Source organism: Genypterus blacodes, unplaced genomic scaffold (assembly GCF_046128005.1).
Source record: "Genypterus blacodes isolate CSIRO-AG114 ecotype Tasmania unplaced genomic scaffold, CSIRO-AGI_Gbla_v1 ptg000137l_1, whole genome shotgun sequence".
Classification (NCBI taxonomy): domain Eukaryota; kingdom Metazoa; phylum Chordata; class Actinopteri; order Ophidiiformes; family Ophidiidae; genus Genypterus; species Genypterus blacodes.
Window position 1 is genome coordinate 57,025 of NW_027466939.1, and position 21,469 is coordinate 78,493.

General features: G+C 48.0%; 4 protein-coding genes across 5 annotated transcripts; 1 reads left to right on the forward strand and 3 right to left on the reverse strand.

The window, feature by feature from the left end:
- Positions 1-1,694: 1,694 nt before the first annotated feature.
- Positions 1,695-4,792, reverse strand: tmem150b (transmembrane protein 150B). Of its 2 annotated transcripts, none has more exons than XM_076164587.1 (7): positions 4,392-4,792; positions 4,163-4,247; positions 3,452-3,511; positions 3,192-3,259; positions 2,940-3,067; positions 2,422-2,599; positions 1,695-2,051 (listed from the first exon to the last, which is right to left on the reverse strand). In XM_076164587.1, exons 2-7 carry the CDS (start codon positions 4,225-4,227, stop codon positions 1,846-1,848), a joined length of 705 nt encoding a protein of 234 aa, XP_076020702.1. In that variant the 5' UTR covers positions 4,228-4,247; positions 4,392-4,792; the 3' UTR covers positions 1,695-1,845. The 2 variants fall into 2 exon arrangements, with proteins under 2 accessions (XP_076020702.1, XP_076020701.1); XM_076164586.1 differs by having other exon boundaries at positions 4,163-4,262.
- A 481-nt stretch (positions 4,793-5,273) lies between these two features.
- adsl (adenylosuccinate lyase) lies at positions 5,274-10,995 on the reverse strand. The gene is made up of 12 exons (XM_076164588.1): positions 10,687-10,995; positions 8,325-8,528; positions 8,177-8,221; positions 7,516-7,595; positions 7,216-7,387; positions 7,082-7,128; positions 6,900-6,990; positions 6,704-6,773; positions 6,439-6,586; positions 6,166-6,346; positions 5,875-6,051; positions 5,274-5,467 (listed from the first exon to the last, which is right to left on the reverse strand). The coding sequence occupies exons 1-12, from the start codon at positions 10,828-10,830 to the stop codon at positions 5,381-5,383; spliced, it is 1,446 nt and encodes a 481-aa protein (XP_076020703.1). The 5' UTR covers positions 10,831-10,995; the 3' UTR covers positions 5,274-5,380.
- Positions 10,996-11,684: 689 nt separating this feature from the next.
- LOC143011675 (GTPase IMAP family member 8) lies at positions 11,685-16,260 on the forward strand. The gene is made up of 6 exons (XM_076164642.1): positions 11,685-12,254; positions 13,020-13,581; positions 13,706-13,803; positions 13,953-14,084; positions 14,259-14,849; positions 15,508-16,260. The coding sequence occupies exons 1-6, from the start codon at positions 12,224-12,226 to the stop codon at positions 15,579-15,581; spliced, it is 1,488 nt and encodes a 495-aa protein (XP_076020757.1). The 5' UTR covers positions 11,685-12,223; the 3' UTR covers positions 15,582-16,260.
- A 1,798-nt stretch (positions 16,261-18,058) lies between these two features.
- On the reverse strand, positions 18,059-21,320 carry atf4b (activating transcription factor 4b). Its single transcript, XM_076164532.1, has 3 exons — positions 21,153-21,320; positions 19,519-19,956; positions 18,059-19,388 (listed from the first exon to the last, which is right to left on the reverse strand). The coding sequence occupies exons 2-3, from the start codon at positions 19,850-19,852 to the stop codon at positions 18,409-18,411; spliced, it is 1,314 nt and encodes a 437-aa protein (XP_076020647.1). The 5' UTR covers positions 19,853-19,956; positions 21,153-21,320; the 3' UTR covers positions 18,059-18,408.
- Positions 21,321-21,469: the final 149 nt, after the last annotated feature.

Genomic DNA, 21,469 nt, shown 5'->3' on the forward strand with positions numbered 1-21,469 from the left:
GACGGGTTTGTGCGGACGCGGGCAGCCGGGGGGCCGAGGGGCCGGGGGGCCGAGGAGCTTGCAGTCCGCTTTCTGATAGCGGACTTAGGAGGGCAACTGCTCCACTGCATGATAGGGAAGCTCTATTGTTCCTGGTCGAGAGCTGTTGAGGGGATAAGAGGGACGAGAGCACGAGCAGGTGTTGGTCCAGATTAAAGCACGTCTGCTACGGCCTCCTTCTTGGATCAAAGTCAAAAGCAACAAGGCCGGCGTCTCGTAAACCTCCTTCTCCCGCTCCACAATGGAGGATCCAGACCTTTTTCTGACATTTACATCAAGGGGCTCCCAGTCTTTGCATGAGGCTGTTGGTGACTTTATGAGTTTTTTTTAAGTTTATCAGCAGCCTTTTATGCTCGCTAATGAAAACAGCAGGGTCAGGAGTGTTTTGGCGCCAAAGCTCTCCCTCTGAATTCCTCCGTGTGAGCCGTTATAATTTAGAAACACTAAATCACCTGAGCAGCTTCAGCTAAGATATACTTAGAGAATGATTTAAAGTGTTTAAACCACCTGTCTGTCTGTCAGTCTGTCTGTCTGCAGTCACGACACGAAAGATGAAAAAGTCTCCAGTCAGCTGCAGTGAGAGGAGGTGCAGGGCGAGCTGAGACCACATTGTTTGACCATGAGTGTGTGTGTGTGTGTGTGTGTGTGTGTGTGTGTGCCTCTGGTAGGGAACAGCGCTGGAGAAATTCCCATAGAATTCCAAGCTGTCTGTCTGAGCCCCATGCCCACTCATGAAAGCTTCCCCCCCTCCAGTGATCACACAGCATGGAGTGTGTGAAAGAATGCTACCAGGACATAGTGGGACACTGGGGGCTCAGTTATTCCCATCTCATGCTTCCCTATGTGCTTTATGACATTAATAAAAGATACAAACTCAAACAGAATGTGATTGGATGAGAGGCTTTGCCAGCAGATCTCAGTTGTCCCAGTCTCATCCTGTGGGAGGTTCTGTGTCAAACTGTCTGTAACTTAAAGCTTCATATTTGCGAGTCAACAAATGAGGTTCTGAGCCATCAAACTACACCGGACTGATTGAATAGATTGAGTTAGTCTGCTCTTATTAGGCAAAGGTGACAGAAGACTGAGTGTGAATTTGAGATTTGGAAATTTGAGGCTCTAGCGTTTTACTTCCTTTTTTGCCAAAGTGCTGCAAAATGCACAAAGTTCTCATGACATCATAGGGAAACGTGACTTTCCCGCTGACTCAATCTTCCCTCCATATTTCCATCCTCCTCCTCCTCCTCCTCCTCTGCCTCCTCTCTATTGTGTGCAGCAGCTGACAGGTGGAGGGTGAGAGAGAAACACCAGGCTTTTCCTGGCATTCACCCTCCGTGTGCTAATCGGCTCATTTCACATTCTGAAGATAGTGAATACGCTACGGCGAGAGCAGGAGGAGTGAGGAGAGAGAGAGACGCACAAACGTATGGAAACTAAACACGTATGCTTGATTCATCTGTACGGGAAGCATGAATGAGTGAGAACACATGAAGTCAACTCATCCATCAGAAGGGAGCTTATGGATGGAGCTGAACGAGTGATGGATGAATGCTGCCTCCTTGTGTCTGGATGTGTTTCCTGCTAGATGTAGCTGTGTAAACTCATTGTATAGGCACAGCTACATGCATTCACCTGATGAACACACACTGGAATTTCAATTTCAATCTTCTTTATTTGCACTTAGAGAAACTGTCTATCTATATTAAAGCAACAGGAAATGCAAGTTGTTGTTTTTACAATTCCACCAGCTACAGCACCACTTACTCTCCAATTTTGAAGTGTGTGTGTGCGTGTGTCAAGTGTGTGTTTTCAGCTTCGGGCACTCTCCATGTGCCGGTTCATCTCAGTGCCAGGGTCGATCTTCCACAGAGCTCGTTTCTGCACGGTGAGAACGTGGCAGTCCATGTGTCTGAACTCTGCAGCAAACAGGCCGAAGAGGCAGAAGAACAACATGACCAGCAGCCACTCACACACCGCCCCTGAGGAGCGATTGCCTGTGTTGTGCAGGATGGCCACTAGGGGGAGGGGAGGAGGGTCAAGGAGAATAAAGGCCAAAGGAATACACTCTGCTACGGGACATGTACGTGTGTGTGTGTGTGTGTGTGTGTGTGTGTGTGTGTGTGTGTGTGTGTGTGTGTGTGTGTGTGTGTGTGTGTGTGTGTTCCATAGGTGACCCAGGAGCCACAGGCAGAGTTTGTTTTCTTTGCTCTTTCCTCTCACTACATGTTTCTGTTTGCAGTTTCCCGGTGTGGTCGATGGAAACAATGTGATGATTCTGTCACACACACACACACACACACTGTGCATGACAAGCACGGCTATTTACAGAGTCCTTCAAACCTAATATCCCTGTCACTCAGACTGGTGTAGGTATTAGAAGGATACTGACGACGACCAGGACGGTGCAGAGGCTGCAGATGGACGCCCTGATCGGCCCGACCCAGCACCGGTCCTTAGATGCCTTAGACTGATAAGTTAGCACCAGCTGCAACCAGAAATACGCCAGGCCGACGAAGAATGCAAGGAATGCTCCCAGAAGGTGAACCTGCATCACCGCTGTTTGCTACAGGAAGAAGAAGAAGGAGAAGAAGAAGAGACTTGAAAGGTGGAGTTTGAAGATTTGGGGAGGAGTGTGTTCTCTGTCTTGGTAAGATAAAGATTCGCTGCCTGGACTGTGCCTTTGTCTGATTGTGGATAGTTGTAAAAAGTTAGCCATCCTATTAAACAGACACAGAGACATTGTCCTCCATTACTTTGACTTTGGTCTCTCCTAATCAGTTTGTTCATTTGCATGCTGTGGCCTAATAAATGTCATGTCCGTCTTTATCAGGCTGCAGCTTCATCACGATTATATAAGCAAATAACACAACAGATGAACTTGGGTTAGTCCATTTAGAAGTCACCTGGAAGTTGCCAATGATAGAGATTCCGATGCAGGAGATGAAGCCCAAGACAATGCTGGTGATGTTGACCTTTCCGTGACCTCCGTAGTCCCTGACCTGCTGGAAACGGATCACCACGATCCACAAGGCTGAGAGGGAGAGAGGGAGGGAAGAGGACAGAGGTGTAGATTTGATTACCACTGTTCCTGAAACTTCTGGAGCTCTTGAGCTTGTAGGGAGACGATGAAACCACACAGAGTATGATGTCGTTACCTAGAACAGCGCAGATGTTGCAGATCTGAGCGAAGATGCAGCTCTGAGGGATAGCAGAGCCACATTTGCTAAAGGGGGAGAGAAAACAAAATCAGTATTATTCCACCATAACTTACATTTATAGCTTTCTAAAGTCTCTCATCCATGTTCCTGTGTGTGGAACCACGACAGAGAGACAAGAGGGGGAGGGTGATTCAGGAGGGTCTGGCTTCATCTTTCAGTTTCCTCTCACACAGGAGGCAGAGGGAAACCATACCCACCTGATGTAAGGGACGCCTTCTGTGAGGTTCACTGCGCCGTTTGATACAGCGATGGCAAACCTGGGGAGAAAACGAGGAGATTTGATCTCTGTTGGTTTGGATGCATTCAAGTCAAATTCATACTAAAAGTGCTCCTGACTAATATTGCCTAGGAAGTGAATAAGGTGGTGTGTGTGGTGTGTGGTGTGTGGTGTGTGGTGTGTGTGTGTGTGTAGCGTGTGTAGCGTGTGTAGCGTGTGTGTGTGTGTGTGTGTGTGTGTGTGTGTGTGTGTGTGTGTACAGCGGTGGTCTAGACAAGGAGCCCGATTCAGAACCATCTGGGCTAAAGTTAGCTTTAGCTCATCTGAGGCAGTAAACATTCAACCTTTCATTCTGGATTGCAGCGATGTGTTCTGATTTATTCTGAAAGCAGAACTTCTGACCATAAGATAAGTTTGTCATGAGTCAGTCAGGCCACAGACACAAGTCCACATGTCCACAGCACATATTAACTTGGGGGGTTTCCAACCGATTCAATTGACTGAGCAGCTCAAAAACAAAACACTAGAAACTAAAAGTGAAAACAGACTCAGAAGATACAGAAGTCTCTTCTTCCCCCTGGGACATCAGAGCAAGATGGACAGAGACGTACACAGAGTCTTTGTTCCACACAGCAGTGAGCAAAGTAACACAACATAGAGGAGGAGGAGGAGGAGGAGGATGGGTACTCACACACTCCAAATGCCCGCCGTGCCAAAGACGGCCAGGCAGACAGGAAGCAAAGTCCAGAGCCACATGTTAGAGGACGGCTGGTGGACTTGGAGGGAAACGGCTTCAGGGAAAGGACACATTTAAAGTTACAGTTCAAAACAATACAGTGGTCAGATTACAGGTGAAGCTGCCGGAGCATTCAGAGGAACGAGGAGTGAAGGAGAGATTATTAAAGGAGCCTTGTACTTACTGTGCTCAGAGGTGCTGTGTGTGTGTGTGTGTGGAGTTTGGGATGCAGCTGCTGTGAGTCAAAGTGCCTCGTTCACCCTCTGCCCCACCTCTGCCATAATTACACTAACGCGGCGCTATCAGGGGACAATACGGAACCGAGGCCTCATACAAACACACTGAGTCATAAATGGACTTCACACATTTACTACACTGGTGAACAGAGAGGGGAGATGGCAGAGGGAGAGGCTGGGAGCAGGGAGACAGGATTCAGGATTGTTTACAGGGATTTGAAGCATCAGACCCTCTCCCAGGTCTGGAGCTTTTAAAGTGCCGCTCTAACCTGGACATTACGGTAATGTGGCGGTTTGTGTTTCAGGCACTGGGGCTGGACTTTGACTCTGAATTTTGATTTACAAGGTTGCTCAAGTTCTGCTCAAGCTACTTCCTCTCTTCCTCCACTCTTCCGCTAAATGGAAGGCAACACTTGAAATGTAAACGCTTCATTTGTCAACAAGTATTTAGTAACAGGGACATGAAGTCTAAGAGTTAAAGGCTGGAGGAGTGGAAGAGTCGCTCTGCTTTGCTCTCTGGTGAACGGAGGTTTGTTGGATGAATCATAAATGTGAGGTCGTAAAGTTCTGGATTAATAATTTGTCCACACATCTTATCAGTATTGATAATGACCGGCCCTGTTATAAACCCATCAGTGTCCGTCATCAGTCAAATGAACTCAATAGCTGTTAAAGTAGAAGCTCTGACGCTCCTTAGACGAAGAGAACAGAGGTGGAGAAATGAAACTAACAAAGGCAACAAGCTCATTTATCATTCAACACATTTTTCGTTCCATTATTGTTTAACATCAAACACACAGAAATAAAAACTATCACAGACACTTTTCCAGCAGTGGCTCTTCTTTGTTTTATTGAGGTAAATGTTCTATTCACCGCAGTCACACACACACACACACCTGGGTGAAGTTCTTGGCAGGTTTTCTAAGTTAATTCAAAGTCAGAGTTCAAGCTCGATCTTCACGTCCATCTTTGCTTTGTACGGTTCCAGCAGGGGGCGCACTTCTTCAGACAGGAACCTGACCACCTGGAGGTGAGAAGAGGCCAGAGGAGAACCAGGAGGGAGGGAGAGGGAGAGAGAGAGAGAGAGAGAGAAAGAGAGAGATAAGAGTTAGACTGAAGACAACACAGAGCCTCTGATGATGAAGATGTACCAAAAGGTTCTTTTGACGATCAGGATATTAAACCTTAATCATCATCACACACACACACACACACACACGACCGGCTGGAGGTGATTGAAGCTATGAGAGCTGTGTGATCTCCTTATTATTACTGCACCTATGTTTGGAGTTGTTGATCTGTGTTTGTTTACAGCTGTGATCTAATCCTGTTTAGATTGAACCAGGCAGGTTTGGTCTCGCAGGTGTGTTGCTAATGGAACAGACCCGCGGTGTGCCCATTCTGTGGGACAGTGAGACAGACACACTGTACCTGCTGGGGGGCGCGGCCGATGAAGGTCTTGGGTTCCAGGAGGTCGTCCAGCCGGCCCAGGATGGGGGTGAAGTAGGGGTCGGCCTTGACCCGGGCCAGCAGGTCGTTATCCCCGCCCTCCTGCTTGACCACGGCGGCCGCCTCCTGGGACAACACGCGGATCTTCTCATGGCAGTCCTGAGGAGGAAGACGAGTGTGGGAAAATCATACCAGCCCAGATGTGAATGAGGTAAGCAGATGTGTAACAGTTGTGCATTCCTTCTTTGTGTCTTCATAGATGGGAGGGCGTACCTGTCTGTTTCCTCCGGCCTTCACCATGGCCATGATGATGTTCTCCGTGGCCATGAAGGGCAGCTCGTGGCGGATGTGTCTCTCGATGACTTTGGGGTAAACCACCAGTCCCTCTGTGATGTTCTGCAGCGTGCTGAGGATGATGTCGGCGGTCAGGAAAGACTCGGGCAGGGAGATTCTCCTAGACGTCAGGAGAACAGGAGGGAGGGAAAATGAATAAGAAAGACTCAATAATGGGCCCTCTGATGCATGTGCAGGGCTGCTGCGGCTGACCTGTTGGCGCTGTCGTCCAGAGTCCTCTCCAGCCACTGCACCGACGCCGTCTGCAGCGGGTCGGCCAAGAGCGCCACCAGATGTCGGGCCAGGCTACAGCAACGCTCGGCACGCATGGGGTTCCTCTTGTAGGGCATCGCACTGGAACCTGCAGACCAAAGACAGCGTCAGGCTCATGGAAGGGATGAGAGGTGTTACAGTGAGAGTTAAGAGAAGAGCTCTGTTCATCTAAGAGTGATGAAGAGAGAGTGATGAGTGAACGTACCGATCTGCTCTTTCTCAAACGGCTCCTCGATCTCCTTCAGGTTGGCCAGCAGTCGGATGTCCGTACAGATCTGCAGCAGACACAATCACACACACTCCACAGTCAAGCAGGCTGAAGCACAGTACGGATGAGCCGCTACATCCATCACACGCCACTAGATGGCGCCCTTGCCCCGTCTCCGGCCTCGGCAGCTCACCTTGTGGACGGTCGCTCCCATACTGGCCAAGGTGGACAGGCAGTCCACGTCCACCTTACGACTGTATGTCTGTCCAGTCACCAGGTACGCTCTGAGGGGAAAGGGAAGAAGAGCAGGAGGGGTTAGGTCTTCATCGCCTGCCCGCCAAATGTCCTGCTTCTCCTTTTTTACTCCAGACTCACTTTTTGAAGCCAGCTAACTCTGTCACCATTCTGTCCAGCTCTTCTACCTAAAGGTAAACAAAACAAAAATAATGAGAGCTGATGGTCTATGCCACGGAAATCAGCAAAACCGCCGCCGCCGCTGACTCACAAACCTTGTCATGGTCCCCTTGGAAGAGCTGCAGGAAGCTGGCCTGGGTCCCGGTCGTCCCCTTGACCCCCCGGAAGCGCAGGTCATCGCGGGCTCTCTGAAGGTTCCTCATGTCCATGGCCAAGTCCTGCAGCCACAGACACGCCCGTTTCCCCACCGTGGTCAACTGGGCCGGCCTGGAGCAGAGGGACAAAGACGGGGGCGATGTTTGTTAGCACGGGGTGTGTACCTTTAAGTAAACCAAGAGAATAAGACGCCTCCGACCAAACGACCTTCAGAGAGGCCCGGCTGTGCTCAGACTCACTGGTAGTGTGTGAAGCCCAGCGTGGGGAGGTCAGCATATTTCTCTGCAAAGTTTGCAAGTCTGTCAACGACTCTGGCCAGCTGTGGAAGCCAAAAGAAAATGAATGCAAAACACAATCCCTTCCAGAAATCCAGAGTGTTTTCACCTCTCTGTAGTGTGTGTGTACTTTGGTTAATTTGACAATCTAATCATGTTGTACTGTATGTCACCAACATTTGATTGATCCGTCTGTGTGGGGAGCTGATCTGGACCCAGGCTCTGCTTGGCTCATACTCCTGAACATCAGTGTGAACCACTAATCTAATCTAATTCTCCCTGAAACATTCAGTTACAGCTATTTTAGTGTTAATTAGTCATTTTTTACAGTTCTGGGAGCCGTGCCTAAAGTCTTGTCGGTGTGTAGAAGTCTTTCTTAAGCCCACTGTGAGATCGACAGTACGGCCTAACAAACTGTGAGTGATCCCACATGTGAGACAACGGCAACATGAGCCGTCACATCACAAACTAAAATAACTCCACAGCTGAACTGGGCTGATTGAATTACTTCCACCTTGTTCAACTGTGCACCTGACGACTGAAGCTAATCAGAGCAGCTACGCTCATCCCACACGGGCGCCACTGAGCGGCTCTGCGTGTTCTCCGGTGAACAGCTGAGTCTCACCTTAGGCAGCAGGATGTCAAAGCCATCACGCAGCACGATCAGATCCTGAGGAGGAGAGACACAAGGGAAAGAAAAGAGGTTAAAGGTCAAATGTGAGGTCAGTGATAACAAAGTCATATCTTATATCTTTGCAGTGGTCATTACGTACAGTGTTGTCTCCCACGTAGCAGGAAGTGGCGCCCAGGTGGATGATGGGAGCGGCGGCGGGGCAGCAGTGTGCGAAGGTGTGGACGTGAGCCATGACGTCGTGCCGGAGCTTCCTCTCCTCCTCGGCCGCCATGGCAAAGTCGATGTCGTCGGCGTGGCTCTCCATCTCCGCCACCTGGGAGTCGGTGATGGGCAGACCCAGATCCTGAGGAGGCAAGAACACACACACACACACACACTGTCATGAACATGTTTAAGAAGAAGTCATAAGAAGAAGTCACGTTCTAATCTCTTATTTAATCAGAAGAACCTAAATAAAACAGTCAAACAGAAGCTAGAGAGGATTCCGGATGATGTGACTCCGCCCCTCTGTCCTCCCTGCAGCCGTGTGCCGTCCTCGTGAGGAGACGCACCAGAGCCTGATTAGATTAAAGTGTTTACTATGAGGAGGACGGATCAGTCATGTGAGGCGGAGCGGCAGAATTAAGTTAGATGAGAATGCTGGAGTGCTCGTGTCAAACTCTGCTGGGTCAAAGGTCAAATGAAACACAATAAAGAGCTCAGCTGGGGAGGATGGCGGCGTATTAAAATGGCGCCTCTCAGGGGGGCGAGGGGGGGGTCTCAGATTACTGTGGCCTTTTCTCCATGCTATTTTAAACACACAGACCCTCTGGCAGCCGCTCACACAGACCCTCTGGCATCCGCTCACACAAACACACTGCAGCTCACACAGACACACTGCAGCTCTCTGGCCGCCTGTAGAAAACGCCAATGTGCAGCAGAAACACAAAGATGGACTCTGATCACGTCTGATTAGTGTGTGGAACAGGTCACATGAGGAGAGAGGGTCTGCAACCGTTTAAGCACAGGATTCAATCAGAGAAGGGCGCAACTTATTTACACAATTTCCTGTCATGATATACAGACTGGGATGTGTGTGTGTGTGTGTGTGTGTGTGTGTGTGTGTGTGTGTGTGTGTGTGTGTGTGTGTGTGTGTGTGTGTGTGTGTGTGTGTGTGTGTGTGTGTGTGTGCGCTGCAGTGGCCCAATCAGGATCTAAACCTCCTTTGGGTCCTGGGGTCAAATCCATAGCAGATAAACAGTAATGGGTGCAGATGACATGCTTCCATTAAATCTGAAGTCCAAATACTAATATAAAACGTATATATCCTTACAATCAATCGTTTTGAATAACACAGTAACATAGTAACAACATAGAGCAACACAGCAGTGTAGTGGGGTATCTGATGATGTCACTGGTAGCTGTAGAGCTTGTGAACGATCCGTGGTTGATTCCTCCGCATCTCAGCGCATGTGCAGCACTGTGTTCACTCTCTGTAGGCTCAGAGGGAACCCCCCCCCCCCCCCCTGCTGTGTGATCCAGATGGTTACCTGTTGCAATGCAATGTTGGCAGTAGAGTGTGTTTGTTCACAGTGTGTTTGTTCAGAGCAAGCTTGTTGTGAGAGATTTGCACAGTTGATTTATATTGCATTGTGTACATACTGTGTTATTTCTTAATAAGCTTTAGATTCTGGTTCTGCACTTCATAGTTATTCCTCTTATTGTTCTTCTTTTAGAACCGCTACAGCGCAAGTATCTGTGTGTTGGTTTTAGGTGGAGAAATTCATACTTTAAAGAAGTTAAAGTCTGGTTCCTGAGGCAAACCCACCTTCACATCAGTCACAGTTATGAGAGTTCAAATGCTACTTTTCAGAACTACTACTGTCCACAGGCTACAGAGGGTTAATTACTGCATTCATTACTGAGTTGAAGATTGAGACTCTTAAGCTAGAAATAGGAGTTACTAGAAATTCAATCAACTATCCAGCCCCAATGATGATGATGACGATGATGTGCAGGAGTGAAGAATCTTAAACTGCTCAGATAAACACCGGTATTAGAGGTAAATAAACAAACAAAAAGATATTTTCACGCAAATTCAACCTGACAGACTTGATGTGTCAGTAAGCATCAGCAAACGTCATTCAAGCCTCGTATGTATTTTGTTACAAGTTCTCAGTCCAGGAGGTCAATGTCCCCTCAACATGTCCCTGCTGTCAGGGGAGTCATGCTGTAGTTTCTTGACATTTACTGCCACTAACGATGAAGATAATGAGACTTTCACCGTCACCGTCTGTCACTGTCAACTTGTGAACGTTTAGCCAGAGAGGAGAAGTAACTGTGAGACAAACTCCAGGCCCTGAGGAGCAGAAGTTTGGGGCTGGGTTATATTTAGAGGGGAACCTGATAGAGCCTCTGTCACGACCTAAAGGTCACGATCTAAAGTCTATACGTTGTGTAAATGACGAGTTAAAGTCCGTTTGCAGCTACAGGCTAACTAGCTTGAGCGGCTCATGTCTCACCTTCTCCGCCTTGGCCAGGTAGATCCACAGCTTCCTCCAGGTGCTGAACTTCTTCCTGTCGCTGAAGTTGTAGGCCATCTCCTTGCTGGCATATCTGGACACCAGCGGGGAGCGATACTTCATGAATTCGTCCGATCCCTCCATGCTTGCAGGACACTATGGCAGCTAATGAGACACACAGTTCTGCTCTGCGCCTTCTGCGGCACACACACTCACACACACGCTCGCACAGACGCACACACGGTGGCTGCGGCAACACTTGCCGGCCGCTTTGGGTTTGTTGTGTCGCGGGAAGACTATGCGTTTTTACGACACACTAGGTCGGCGTACGGCGTGATGACGCACCACGCGTCATACGTTCGGCAGGGTGTTGCGAAACAACACGACGTCTCATTCATTGTTTTAAAAAAACAACTGCGACAGTCTGTAGTAAAACTGTGCTTCAAGATGTGCGATTTACGTATTTACGTTGCATACATTTGCCAATGTCCCCGTGTTGTGTTTTTGAATCTGTATCCACCAGACTTTCAGCGGGTCCGTAAATGCATCATTGCATCTCGTCTGATATCGCGCATCATTAACCCGTCACATTCCCTAGATGAGACGTTCAGGGTTATTTCTATGCAACACACAGCACAGTCCTAATGAAATGACACTAAGACGGTTGGAATGCAGTGCAGTTCACTGATCTCTATGTATTATGTAATCTGAAGCAGCATGTCATACATTAAATATTTACATTTTTCATGCAATATACATCTTCTTCGTGTTTCATAACATTTCCATGTCTGTGGGCATCACATAAACTGTGTGTATGCTTGATGCAGCAGCTGGGGAATACTTCAGCTGTAAACAGAGAACAGAGTGCGCTCTCTCGCTCTCTCTCTCTCTCTCTCTCTCTCTCTCTCTCTCTCTCTCTCTCTCTCTCTCTCTCTCTCTCCTCTCCCTCTCTCCATCTGTCCTCTAGCTGCAGTCTCTATACAGTGCCACATTGCTGCTGTGTGATATGAGGGAGTGGGAGGAACAGCTTCCTCTGTTTTTCATCAGAAAATGACGAGACACCTTCCTGGAACTGCTGCAGCGGCAGGACTGGTTTTGGCTCCTGGTTGCCTGCATTGCACAAGCTGTCCTCTCTGCTCAGACAGATAAATAAATTCCGAGGGAGACAGAGGAAGAGAGCAACAGAGACAAGACGAGGACAGGAGATTCAGAGGGAAAGATAGAAAATAGCTGTTCCTCGGTTGGGAGGCGGGAGGATAATAGATAGAAAAAAGAGGAGGAGAGGTTGAATGGCAGAGGAGGCACAGAGAGAGGGGCATACAGAGGGGGCAGAAGATAGAGTGTGTTACACTGCAGTAGAATGAGAGAGAGAGCCAAGAAGCATTTGAGTCACCAGCCTCTCACAGACCACTCAGGCTCCGTCGCCTCACACTCTTCTGTTTTGTGAAGAGGGAAAGAAGAAGAAGTCAACCTGGAGGTGAGAAGGAGAAGGAGGAGGGGGGGCGAAGAGGAGGAAGCCAGAGGTTCTACACACAAGATGGCTGCTTTGTCCTCTGGCTCTGACACTGGTAAGTGATGGTTCTCCATCCCATGTCACACATGCCTCGCTGCAGCTTGTGTTCAACGGCTCCTTCACAGCATCAAAGCTAAACTCACAGCATCATCTCACTATACACACAATACTGGAAAACTGTTGCTTGAGTCCACTTCCTGTGTTTAGCAGCTCTCATGGAAAGCCAGCAGTAACATCTCTAACATCTCATGTCATCTTCATAGAACAAGCAACGTTCATCTTGCCATCTTCTCAGATTACATGCATGGGGCCAGTGTATTAAAATATTTGTTATTGTTCAAGTGAATCATATCCTGCCTACATGCCATTCTCTCTGGAAGGAGTCCGAGGTTCTTCTCTGACCCATTTTTTTTTCACCAAACGCTAAGGGACGGAGGAAAACACAGAGGAGGGAAACTAAGAGGGGTAGGGAGAGAAATGATACAGTGAGGAATGAAGGTGAAGGAGGGGAGGTAGGGAGGAAGGGCACTAGAATAAATAAGGAGAGAGGACAGAAATGAGGACAAGTGAACGCGTGAGACGGAGAGCTCAGATAGAAACATTATGATGCAGCGGAGGGAATGCTGATGTTGGTACAAATTGTCAGCCTCCTCAACAGAATCCTTCTGGGGACAAGAGGAAGATGAGACCTTAGACATATGACAGCTTTGATGAAGATCATTTCTTAAAGCAGAACGATCAATGTTGTGGTTGATCCTTGCTCCATGGATCAGGATATCTTGAAAGTTAAAGTGAGTCTGATCTTATTATTTGACCACAGGGGACCACAGGAGTCGCCACCCACCTGAGCGCAGGCTTCTGCTCTTAGGGGGCTCACAGTCTGGTAAGACCTCCACCGCTAACACCATTCTGGGGGATGAAGTGTTCGATGCCGGGACGGAGACGACCCACAGCAACGTAGGCCAAACGGAGATCTACGGGCGACGTGTCACTGTGGTCGATACCCCACAGTGGGCCACTCCCATTGACCCAGACGATGATGACGATGACGATGCTGACAATAACGATGATGCCGGTGCTGAGTCAGACACCCCGGCGCGGCCAACGCCGAGCCTGGACAGCGAGGGGCCGTGCATGGGCGCCATTCTCTGCCCTCCTGGTCCCCACGCTATCCTCCTGGTGGTGTCCGTCACCCAGCCCTTCACTGAGACCCAGAAGAGGGCTGCAGAGGAGCAGTTGGGGGCCCTGGGTGGAGGGACCTGGAGGTACTCCATGGTGCTTTTTACTGGGGTGGACAAGCTACAGAAAGGTGTCTTCATTGAGGAGCACATATCCCTCACTGGAGAGCCGCTGCAGTGGCTGGTGGAAAGATGTGGAAGCAGGTTTGTCTTTTTGTTTCTCTTAACAAATCTCATTTCTGAGCCCCCCCCCCTATTCCAGAGTCCCTCTCATCCTCTGTACCATCACGTCTGCCTCACAAAGACTGAAACTCTGCTCCACCTGCAGGTACCATGCCTTTGATAACACTCGTAAAGACTCAGAGGACAACACACAGGTACCTGAGCTGATGGAGAAGGTGGAGGAAATGATCACTGACAACCAAGGTAAGGTTCAGGAGACGCCACGCTCCTCATTTCTTTGTTCCCACCATTATCTTATTAAACAATCAATAGAAATGAACAATGGAAATGTGTTATAAAGCAGTTTAATTGTATAGTATTATAATAAATAAGTGTATGGTTGCTTTCCTCAGGCTGGTACTTTGAGGTGAATGAGCTCATTTTACTGGAAGAGGAGCAAGCCAGGAGAGCTCTGGAGGAGGAGAGGATGAGGATGGAGGAGCACGCCAGACAGAGGGACCAGATGATAGGAGGACCCCCCAGAGGTGTGTGTGTGTGTGTGTGTGTTTGTTAGTGAGTCATAAAAAAAGAGGGGGAGATGGGTGCACATGTGTTCTTAAACTGCTTTGCTTTCTCTCCCTCTCCCTCTCTCTCTCTCTCTCTCTCTCTCTCTCTCTCTCTCTCTCTCTCTCTCTCTCTCTCTCTCCCTGGTTTTACAGAGTTGAGGGTGCTGCTGCTGGGCTGGAAGGGTGTTGGGAAGAGCTCTGTGGGGAACTGTATCCTGGGTCGGCGGTACTTTGAGTCAGGCCAGGAGACAGAGCTGTGCCTCAGGAGGCAGGCTCTGGTGTCGGGACGTCGGGTCACTATCGTTGACACCCCAGGGTGGGACTGGTTCTCAGTGAGGCGAACCCCAAAGCGGATCCGCCAGGAGTCCCAGCGCGGAGCAGCCCTCCTGCGACCTGGACCCCACACCCTGCTGCTGGTCCTCCCTGTTGTCTCGTCCCTCACGGCGAGGAAGAGGAGAACGCTCCTGGCTCACATTGAGACTCTGTTTGGTGACAGTGCGTGTCTCCATACCATGGTGCTATTCAGCTGTGGCGACTGGCTGGGCCATACTCCCATCGAGGACCACATTCTGAGGGGAGGGCGGGAGCTGCAAAGACTGCTTGAGTACTGTGGGAACTATTACCATGTGATGGACAGTAAGACCCCTGGCAAAGACAGGAGCGTCTCAGTCCTGCTCGACAAGATAGAGGAGATGATCAGGGAGAACGGTGACAAGGCCTTCCTCCCCATTCAGACCGAGTGGCGTAAGTTCCTGTTTTTATTTACTTCAATGCCTGCCAGGTTGATTAGTAGTCACCGAGTGTATTTGCAACCCCCCTGGATGCAGTGTGGCCTATGACTGTGCATGTCTCCTGCTCCGACACAAAGCTTTTAACATCTAACTGACCTCTCACATGCTAGATATTGTATAGAAATAATGGCTCAGGTCGATTTAAGGCCCCAATATACTTCAAAAGACATAAGCCAAGCATCTCTAACGCCCTGGATCGCTCTATGATGATGGCCAGAGGAGTCGGGAGTGGCTACAGCATTAAAAAAAGAGGGGAGGGAGACGGTACCGCCTCTCTGATAACAGAATGTTTATTCAACACCAGCAGATGTGCGGTCGCAGTTATGAATCAATCAAAGCGACCTGAGCTCTGCCTGCCAACCCCTCACAAGCGAGGCAGCCAGCCATGTCATATTTACTAAAAGAGAATCGTGTTGTTCTTATTGTCCACATGTAAACGGGACGGCCCAGCATATTCTCATCACTGCATTTAATGGAGCTCAATTCACAGACAGATGAAACAGACTAATCTTAGTTTCTCGTTTAATTTGCTTCACTGTCTGATATTTGTTTCTAATCCATTCCAGTTGTTTTCACAGCAGGACTAATGCCGTTGTGTTTGCGTTTGACAGTGAGTGAAGAGAGCTCGTATTCGTCGGACAACACTGAACCCGAGGATGACTGTCGAGGATGCCAGGTCCAGTGACACGGTGAAAGGAAAGTGGTCCTGCTTTTTGTCTATGCTCTTCAGTGAGTCTTCAATAGACCCAAACATCACCTCATGTAACTATAAACCTCATCTAGATATCCCTCTGCAACTCTGAAGAGTTTAAGGTGAAACTCAGATCAAACAGAGGGTTCTGACAGGAGTTCTGTGACGAGTAGTTCTGTGTTAGACTTGTATAGACCGAACTTACTGATCCCTGAGCAAAGCTTGACCTCAACCCAATGAATAAGTTCATGTGAGACCAAAAGCTCCATGTGCTCTCCTCAAACAACCGGAGTTCTGCTCCCATGGGCCAGAGCTCGATCAGTGTTCACGAGCACGTTCACAGATATCGACTGCTGCGAAGGAGACACAGTTTCAGCATTGCAGTGTTACAGTAAAGAAGTAGCAGTCATTGTTATTCTCTGTTCAGACTGCACAGACTCGCTAGTGTGCTTTGTATTCCAAAATGAAAGCCCACCGAATGATGCAATCTGCCCAGAAATGGTGCATCATGTCAGGTTGCTTTCGGGTGATTTGGGGTCTCATGACCAGGTAGTATGGACTGTAGGACTCATGACTAAAGTGTACAAAAACTGCTGCTTATGTTAAGTTTGAAGCAAGGAAATAGGCTGAATGAAACTCACCCGCTGCAAAATAATCAAAGATATGCTTTCCTCTCATCCCAAAAAATGGCTAATGTGGCAAAAGATAATGATGTGCCCTAGAATGTGTACACACACGCGTATTGAAAAGAAAAGAAGATTCCATTGTGTTGTTTGTGTACTCGAGTATCATTAGTACACCATCAGAACTCCAACATGTAGTAACACTGATCTACGACGTGAGTGATAGTTAATAGTTTCCTCTTCATTAGCATTCATTTAGTCCCTGCTCAGCCACTCTGGGTGGAATTCGTCCCCCTGGGGTAAAATGTGGCGCATTAAGAGAAACGCTGATAAATGCTTCATGCAAAACTGCAAGATGTGACTGAAATATTAACTGAAATAGATGTTCAAGTTAGATTTGTCTGTGTTTGCACTTGGTGTGTAAAAAAAAAAAAAAACCCACTTGGATTTGTTGTGCCAGAAATAAATTGAATCAAATCAAAGAAATTGTAGTAATGCAGCTCACCACGCACCAGCGCCGCTCATGCTCAAGGGGAACTCAAGAAAAATAAGAAAAGCTGCATTAAATGTGTGCAGGCTCGGATCCCCGCGGAGCAGCTCGCCTGGCTGCTGCCTCTGCTCTGCTGCTTTGTGGTCACACGCATCCAGCGCAGCTTTGACAAGGTAGATTCAGGTAGTACGTCCCCGCAGGGGGGCGCTGCTGTGCCCTGTAGGCTACATCCGGCTTTGGCATGCTTCAGAAACAAGATAACCTCATGAATCGTTAGACGTCAGATAGAGCTTTAACTACCTGCTAACGTTTTTCTACATCCTTCAGACATCTGCTCCTGACATCAGTACTAAACTATATTTATCTTCCACTTCCAGAGGCATGTTCAGACAGCGCATGCAGATATACGAGTGCCTATACAGTCTTACAGGCAACCTCACTTCTTATTCTTCTCAATCTTGCCTCGAGCAAGTCAATGTGAATTTCTGGTATGACGTCACATCCTTAACCTTTATGATAGCAAAAAATGTGAAGAAGAAAAATCACGCCCAGCACTGTTCAGACTGGCACAGCGGGGTGTGAAGGTGCCATAGGTGACCAACAGCACTGCCATGTGGTAGAAGAAGAGCAAAACACACATTTTATACAAATAATGCAGCTTATTAAAGAACTGTGTGCTTCATCTAGTGACATAGGCGACCGCAGCACTTATTGTGACCGGCATGACTTCACAGTTTGTTATGAGGATGCTTCAAACCTTCAGCGGGGCGTCCACTCCACCTGTGAATACATTGTATAAGTCATGTATACTGCAGTGTAAAATATGTTACATTGTATTAGAAGAGCATTTTGCACTGTGTTTTACCAGTTTACTGTAGCCAAAGTGACGTCTCCTCCTGTGTGGTCCTTACTCAATGGTGATGACATCATCAGTGAACTAACTCTGTTCATCCTCGGACAGCTACAATAAAAGATGTGGATATGTTGGGGTGTATTTCTCCTTTCTTCCTTTCTGGTTTCTGTGGCTCAGTGTTTAGACAAAATACATCAGAGGAAAAAAATCATTCTCCAGAATCATCACTAGGTGGCGCTCAACCCTTCTTATAGAACTTCAATGCTGAGGCGAGACAGACTCTTCATTTGGAGTTTAGAACTCTCAGAGCTGCCGTAGGCGTCTGTAAGTGTAGAACCCATCAGAACCCTGTTCCATATAAGGCATTGACACCCTCAGAAAAAATTTAGTTTATAGGTTTGACCCTTAAGACTCCATGTTTCTGGATCGATACATTGACACATTGGGTAGATTCTTATAATATCCTGTACAACAAAGATGAGGCTCACAGAATCAAAACAAAGTGTCATTTGGGTTAAAAACTCTTTATTCAGAGATGCTTACATACAGCAGGATATAGTAGACAGAAATACAGATTAGAACCCTACTGGCAAGTTACTAAAGGTCCAGAGTTAGAGTATAGGCATGAACAGCACTCAGGTTTACAGCAGGAAATACTTGAAGGTTTTCACAGAGAACTTTTCTAAATGACAGAATATATCAGTTATGTTATTATTATTGAGTTATACTGGGCATTGAAAACATGCAGGGTGTTTAAAGTCATACTATGCTGAATTAAAAAAACAAAAACTTTCACTTTCTACATCATTCCACTTCTGATTCAACACACCAACGCCTCATCTATGCTGTCACCCACTAAGGGTCAGCACTCAGACCCTTGTTGATCCTGGTTGTGCGCACCTCCTCCATCAGCTCTTTGAGGTACTCGATCTCTCTGGCCATGGACTCTGCCTTCTCTGCAAGCGCCATGTTCTTCCTCTCCAGGACAGAGAACTCTGACAGAAGCGCGTCCTGCTCAGCCCTCTTCTTCTGCCGGTAACGGGTGGCTGCCGTCTTGTTCTGGGCCATCTTCTTCAGCTTCCTGTCTTTGGGTGCTTTCAAGGTTCCCCGTCCACCTCCACTTGCTGCCCGGAGGGGGTCGACTCTGACACTGGCAGCATTGGGAGAGGGAGGGCCGGCTATGCATTTGGGATCGGGGTAGGGTCTGCTTTTGTAGGACCTCGATGGAGAAGCGGGGGACATCTGGACCATCTCTGGTGTGGCGGTGGTTACAGTGGCAGTAGCGACAGCCACTTCATCTTTGGGGGCGAGGACAAGGACAATACGGGTTGGTGAGAGGGAGAGCACAATCCTCTGGACCTGAGGAACCACTGAAGGTCCCACTGGTTTGACTTCACACTCGGACACATCCACCTCACTGCCTAGGTCCAGGGTGTAGGCAGGGGAGCAGGGAGAATCAACTGAGGGGGAGAAAGGCCCAGGAGACACTGGCTCAGATTTGATTTCCAGCTCCTCTTGTGGCTCAGGGACACACATGGGAGGGGAGGGAACTTCCTGCCCTTGGTAAGCAGGTTCAACCGCTGGAAGGAGAGAATGGTCTGAACAAGCTGGGGGGAGGGCCGGGGGACTTACACCTGTAGAAGAAGTAGAGGGAGTGGCGATGGAAGGGATGGGGAGGCTGTCGAGCTCTACTGAGCAATCTAAAGAGGCGAGGAAGTCATCTTCAGAGCTGGGCGACTCTTCAGCAGGGCTACAAGAGCCAATGAGAGAATCCAGGTCAAACTCAGTCAGGTCCACCCTCTCGGTCATCCACTCCATGTCACCAAATGTGTCCTCTGGAGAGACAAACAAGGCACAGCATTAATGACAGGGACTGATGTTTCATAGCTGCACGCCTTTGAGTAACTTTACAATAACAAATGCTTTGAGACCATTAGTAACAAATACAGTTTACACATTCAATACCTTTAGCTGAAACTCTTTGGACTCCCAGCTGGCCAGAGTGGGCCAAAGAGGGGAGGGAGAGCAGGTCCAATTCAGTACCAGCTTTGTCCCTGTGAAGAAGGGCTGGTGGTGAAGGAGGAGGAGAGTAAAAAGGTGGAGGAGATGAGGAAGAAGACAGCGATGAGGTGGTGAGGGGAGAGGCAAATGATGTGCCCCCTCCTCCGCCTTGCTCTTCTTCTAGATCAGGTTGGAAAAGTAGGGACCCCATGGTGTCAGCCATGGGAGAGGAAGGCCCCCAAAGTAGGGCCTCCATGTCTTCCAGGCCAAACTGCGAGTCGGTCATCATCATGGTCATAGTGGCTGTTGTTGGTCACAAACGGAGCGTGTGGCGATGCAAAGAAAGCGCTGGGTTCTTTTATGCTGTCGGATGCAGCAGAGCTGAGGGTTTCCACATGGGACCTGAGGACGAGACGGAAGGAATTAACACACAATGTTTGTGATTGAGGTCTGAACAAATGTTTCAGTAAAAATATGTTAAATACTGGAACTACTGCAAGAAAGTGTAATGGTATTAATCATTTTCATTACTAGGCCCAACACTGCCCCCATCATGGCATTACTGCTGCTTCACATTACACGCCCTAACCCAGTGACATCACCAGCCCATAAACCCCCCCCCCCCCCCCCCCCCCTCTCTCTTCAATGTTGTGGAGACATTTACAGACACCAGATTCATGGCACACTGTCAAATGGACATAGAGAGTGAACTTAACAGGCCTTTTCCACATTAGGGCTGAATCATACAAAGTCAACTGGAGCTTTTCTGATAAATGCACTTCATCAATCACGCTTTCAATTCCTCTTTGGGAAGATAAAGAGGACACCCGATCCAAGCATCCGTATCATCCCTCATTCCTTTTATTTACTTGGCTGGCCATTTAGATATGTTTACCCTTTTTCATAATTATTGATGGTGGAAAAAAATCAAGGGATTAATGAATTAAGTGGACCATTTGCTATTAAATTTTTTTGAACTAATGTTTGTTAACTATTTGGTTATTATTCAATCATTTCCAATAGAGAAGCTATATTAACTACTAAATACTTCTCCATATCAAAACATTACTCAAATGACGTCATTGGCCTGTCCGTACGTCTTCGCTCAACTTTCTTATTTGTGTCGCGAGATTTGGTTCTCTTCTGCTTTTGTTCTCCATCCCACCTACACAGCTACGGCCGCCATCTTCTCTCAAAGGGGAAACGACCCATTTTTTTCTGTCGTCCTCGTTTGACACTGACACCATCATGAGATAATAACATCAAGACTGCATGCAAATACAGTAAAGTGTGACTAGAGCGTTCATAATGGTACAATGAGACCACTAGAAACAACGCGGTTCGTGGAAATTTAAGCGTTCACGTCGTTAAATATTAATTCTGTTATCTTTCTTCAAAAACATTTCGGTCGCATATCAAGCTCTTGTGCATCTACACTACACTTCAGTCTGTTACTTCTCACATTTATCTCTTATATATTTACATTTTATCAAGATTAATTCGCTGTTCGTGACAATGACGTCGAGACAGACAGGCGACCAACCCGGGCCCGAGAGCCCGTCGACGACAAAATCGTTTAAAAAGAAAACTATACTTACGACATTTTGTTGAATTAAAAAGTGAGTCAGTGCTCTGGAGGGATGCACTGTCTGGACGGCTGAGGCGGAGTCGCGACACACGTTTACACTGCCATTTCGCCCTGAAAGCGGTGTGCTGGAATTCAGTCGACCGAAGAATTTGCTGCTTAGAAAGGAAATGGCGCTGATAAGGGCGCCGTGCATAAAGAGTCTACGAGCAAAGAGCTTCGGTATCCTTCCGCATCGGCCACGTTCATATCACTCCGCCAAGGTTTGCATACCTCTGTTCCAAACAAACCAGACTCGTTTCCAGACAAGGGAAAGTCTCAGCTTTGTTT

Excerpts from the sequence above, each read along its gene's own strand:
- tmem150b (XM_076164587.1), bottom strand. The coding sequence starts at position 4,227 with ATGTGGCTCTGGACTTTGCTTCCTGTCTGCCTGGCCGTCTTTGGCACG. Across the intron at positions 3,512-4,162 it reads ACGGCGGGCATTTGGAGTGT|GTTTGCCATCGCTGTATCAA; the intron begins GTGAGTACCCAT and ends TTTTCTCCCCAG. Across the intron at positions 2,600-2,939 it reads CTATCATTGGCAACTTCCAG|CAAACAGCGGTGATGCAGGT; the intron begins GTGACTTCTAAA and ends TTCTTCCTGTAG.
- adsl (XM_076164588.1), bottom strand. The coding sequence starts at position 10,830 with ATGGAGGGATCGGACGAATTCATGAAGTATCGCTCCCCGCTGGTGTCC. Across the intron at positions 7,596-8,176 it reads TTGACATCCTGCTGCCTAAG|CTGGCCAGAGTCGTTGACAG; the intron begins GTGAGACTCAGC and ends TGGCTTCCACAG. Across the intron at positions 6,774-6,899 it reads TGGGAGCGACCGTCCACAAG|ATCTGTACGGACATCCGACT; the intron begins GTGAGCTGCCGA and ends TGTCTGCTGCAG.
- LOC143011675 (XM_076164642.1), top strand. The coding sequence starts at position 12,224 with ATGGCTGCTTTGTCCTCTGGCTCTGACACTG. Across the intron at positions 12,255-13,019 it reads GTCCTCTGGCTCTGACACTG|GGGACCACAGGAGTCGCCAC; the intron begins GTAAGTGATGGT and ends ATTTGACCACAG. Across the intron at positions 13,804-13,952 it reads AATGATCACTGACAACCAAG|GCTGGTACTTTGAGGTGAAT; the intron begins GTAAGGTTCAGG and ends TGCTTTCCTCAG.
- atf4b (XM_076164532.1), bottom strand. The coding sequence starts at position 19,852 with ATGACCATGATGATGACCGACTCGCAGTTTGGCCTGGAAGACATGGAG. Across the intron at positions 19,389-19,518 it reads CCAAAGAGTTTCAGCTAAAG|AGGACACATTTGGTGACATG; the intron begins GTATTGAATGTG and ends TTGTCTCTCCAG.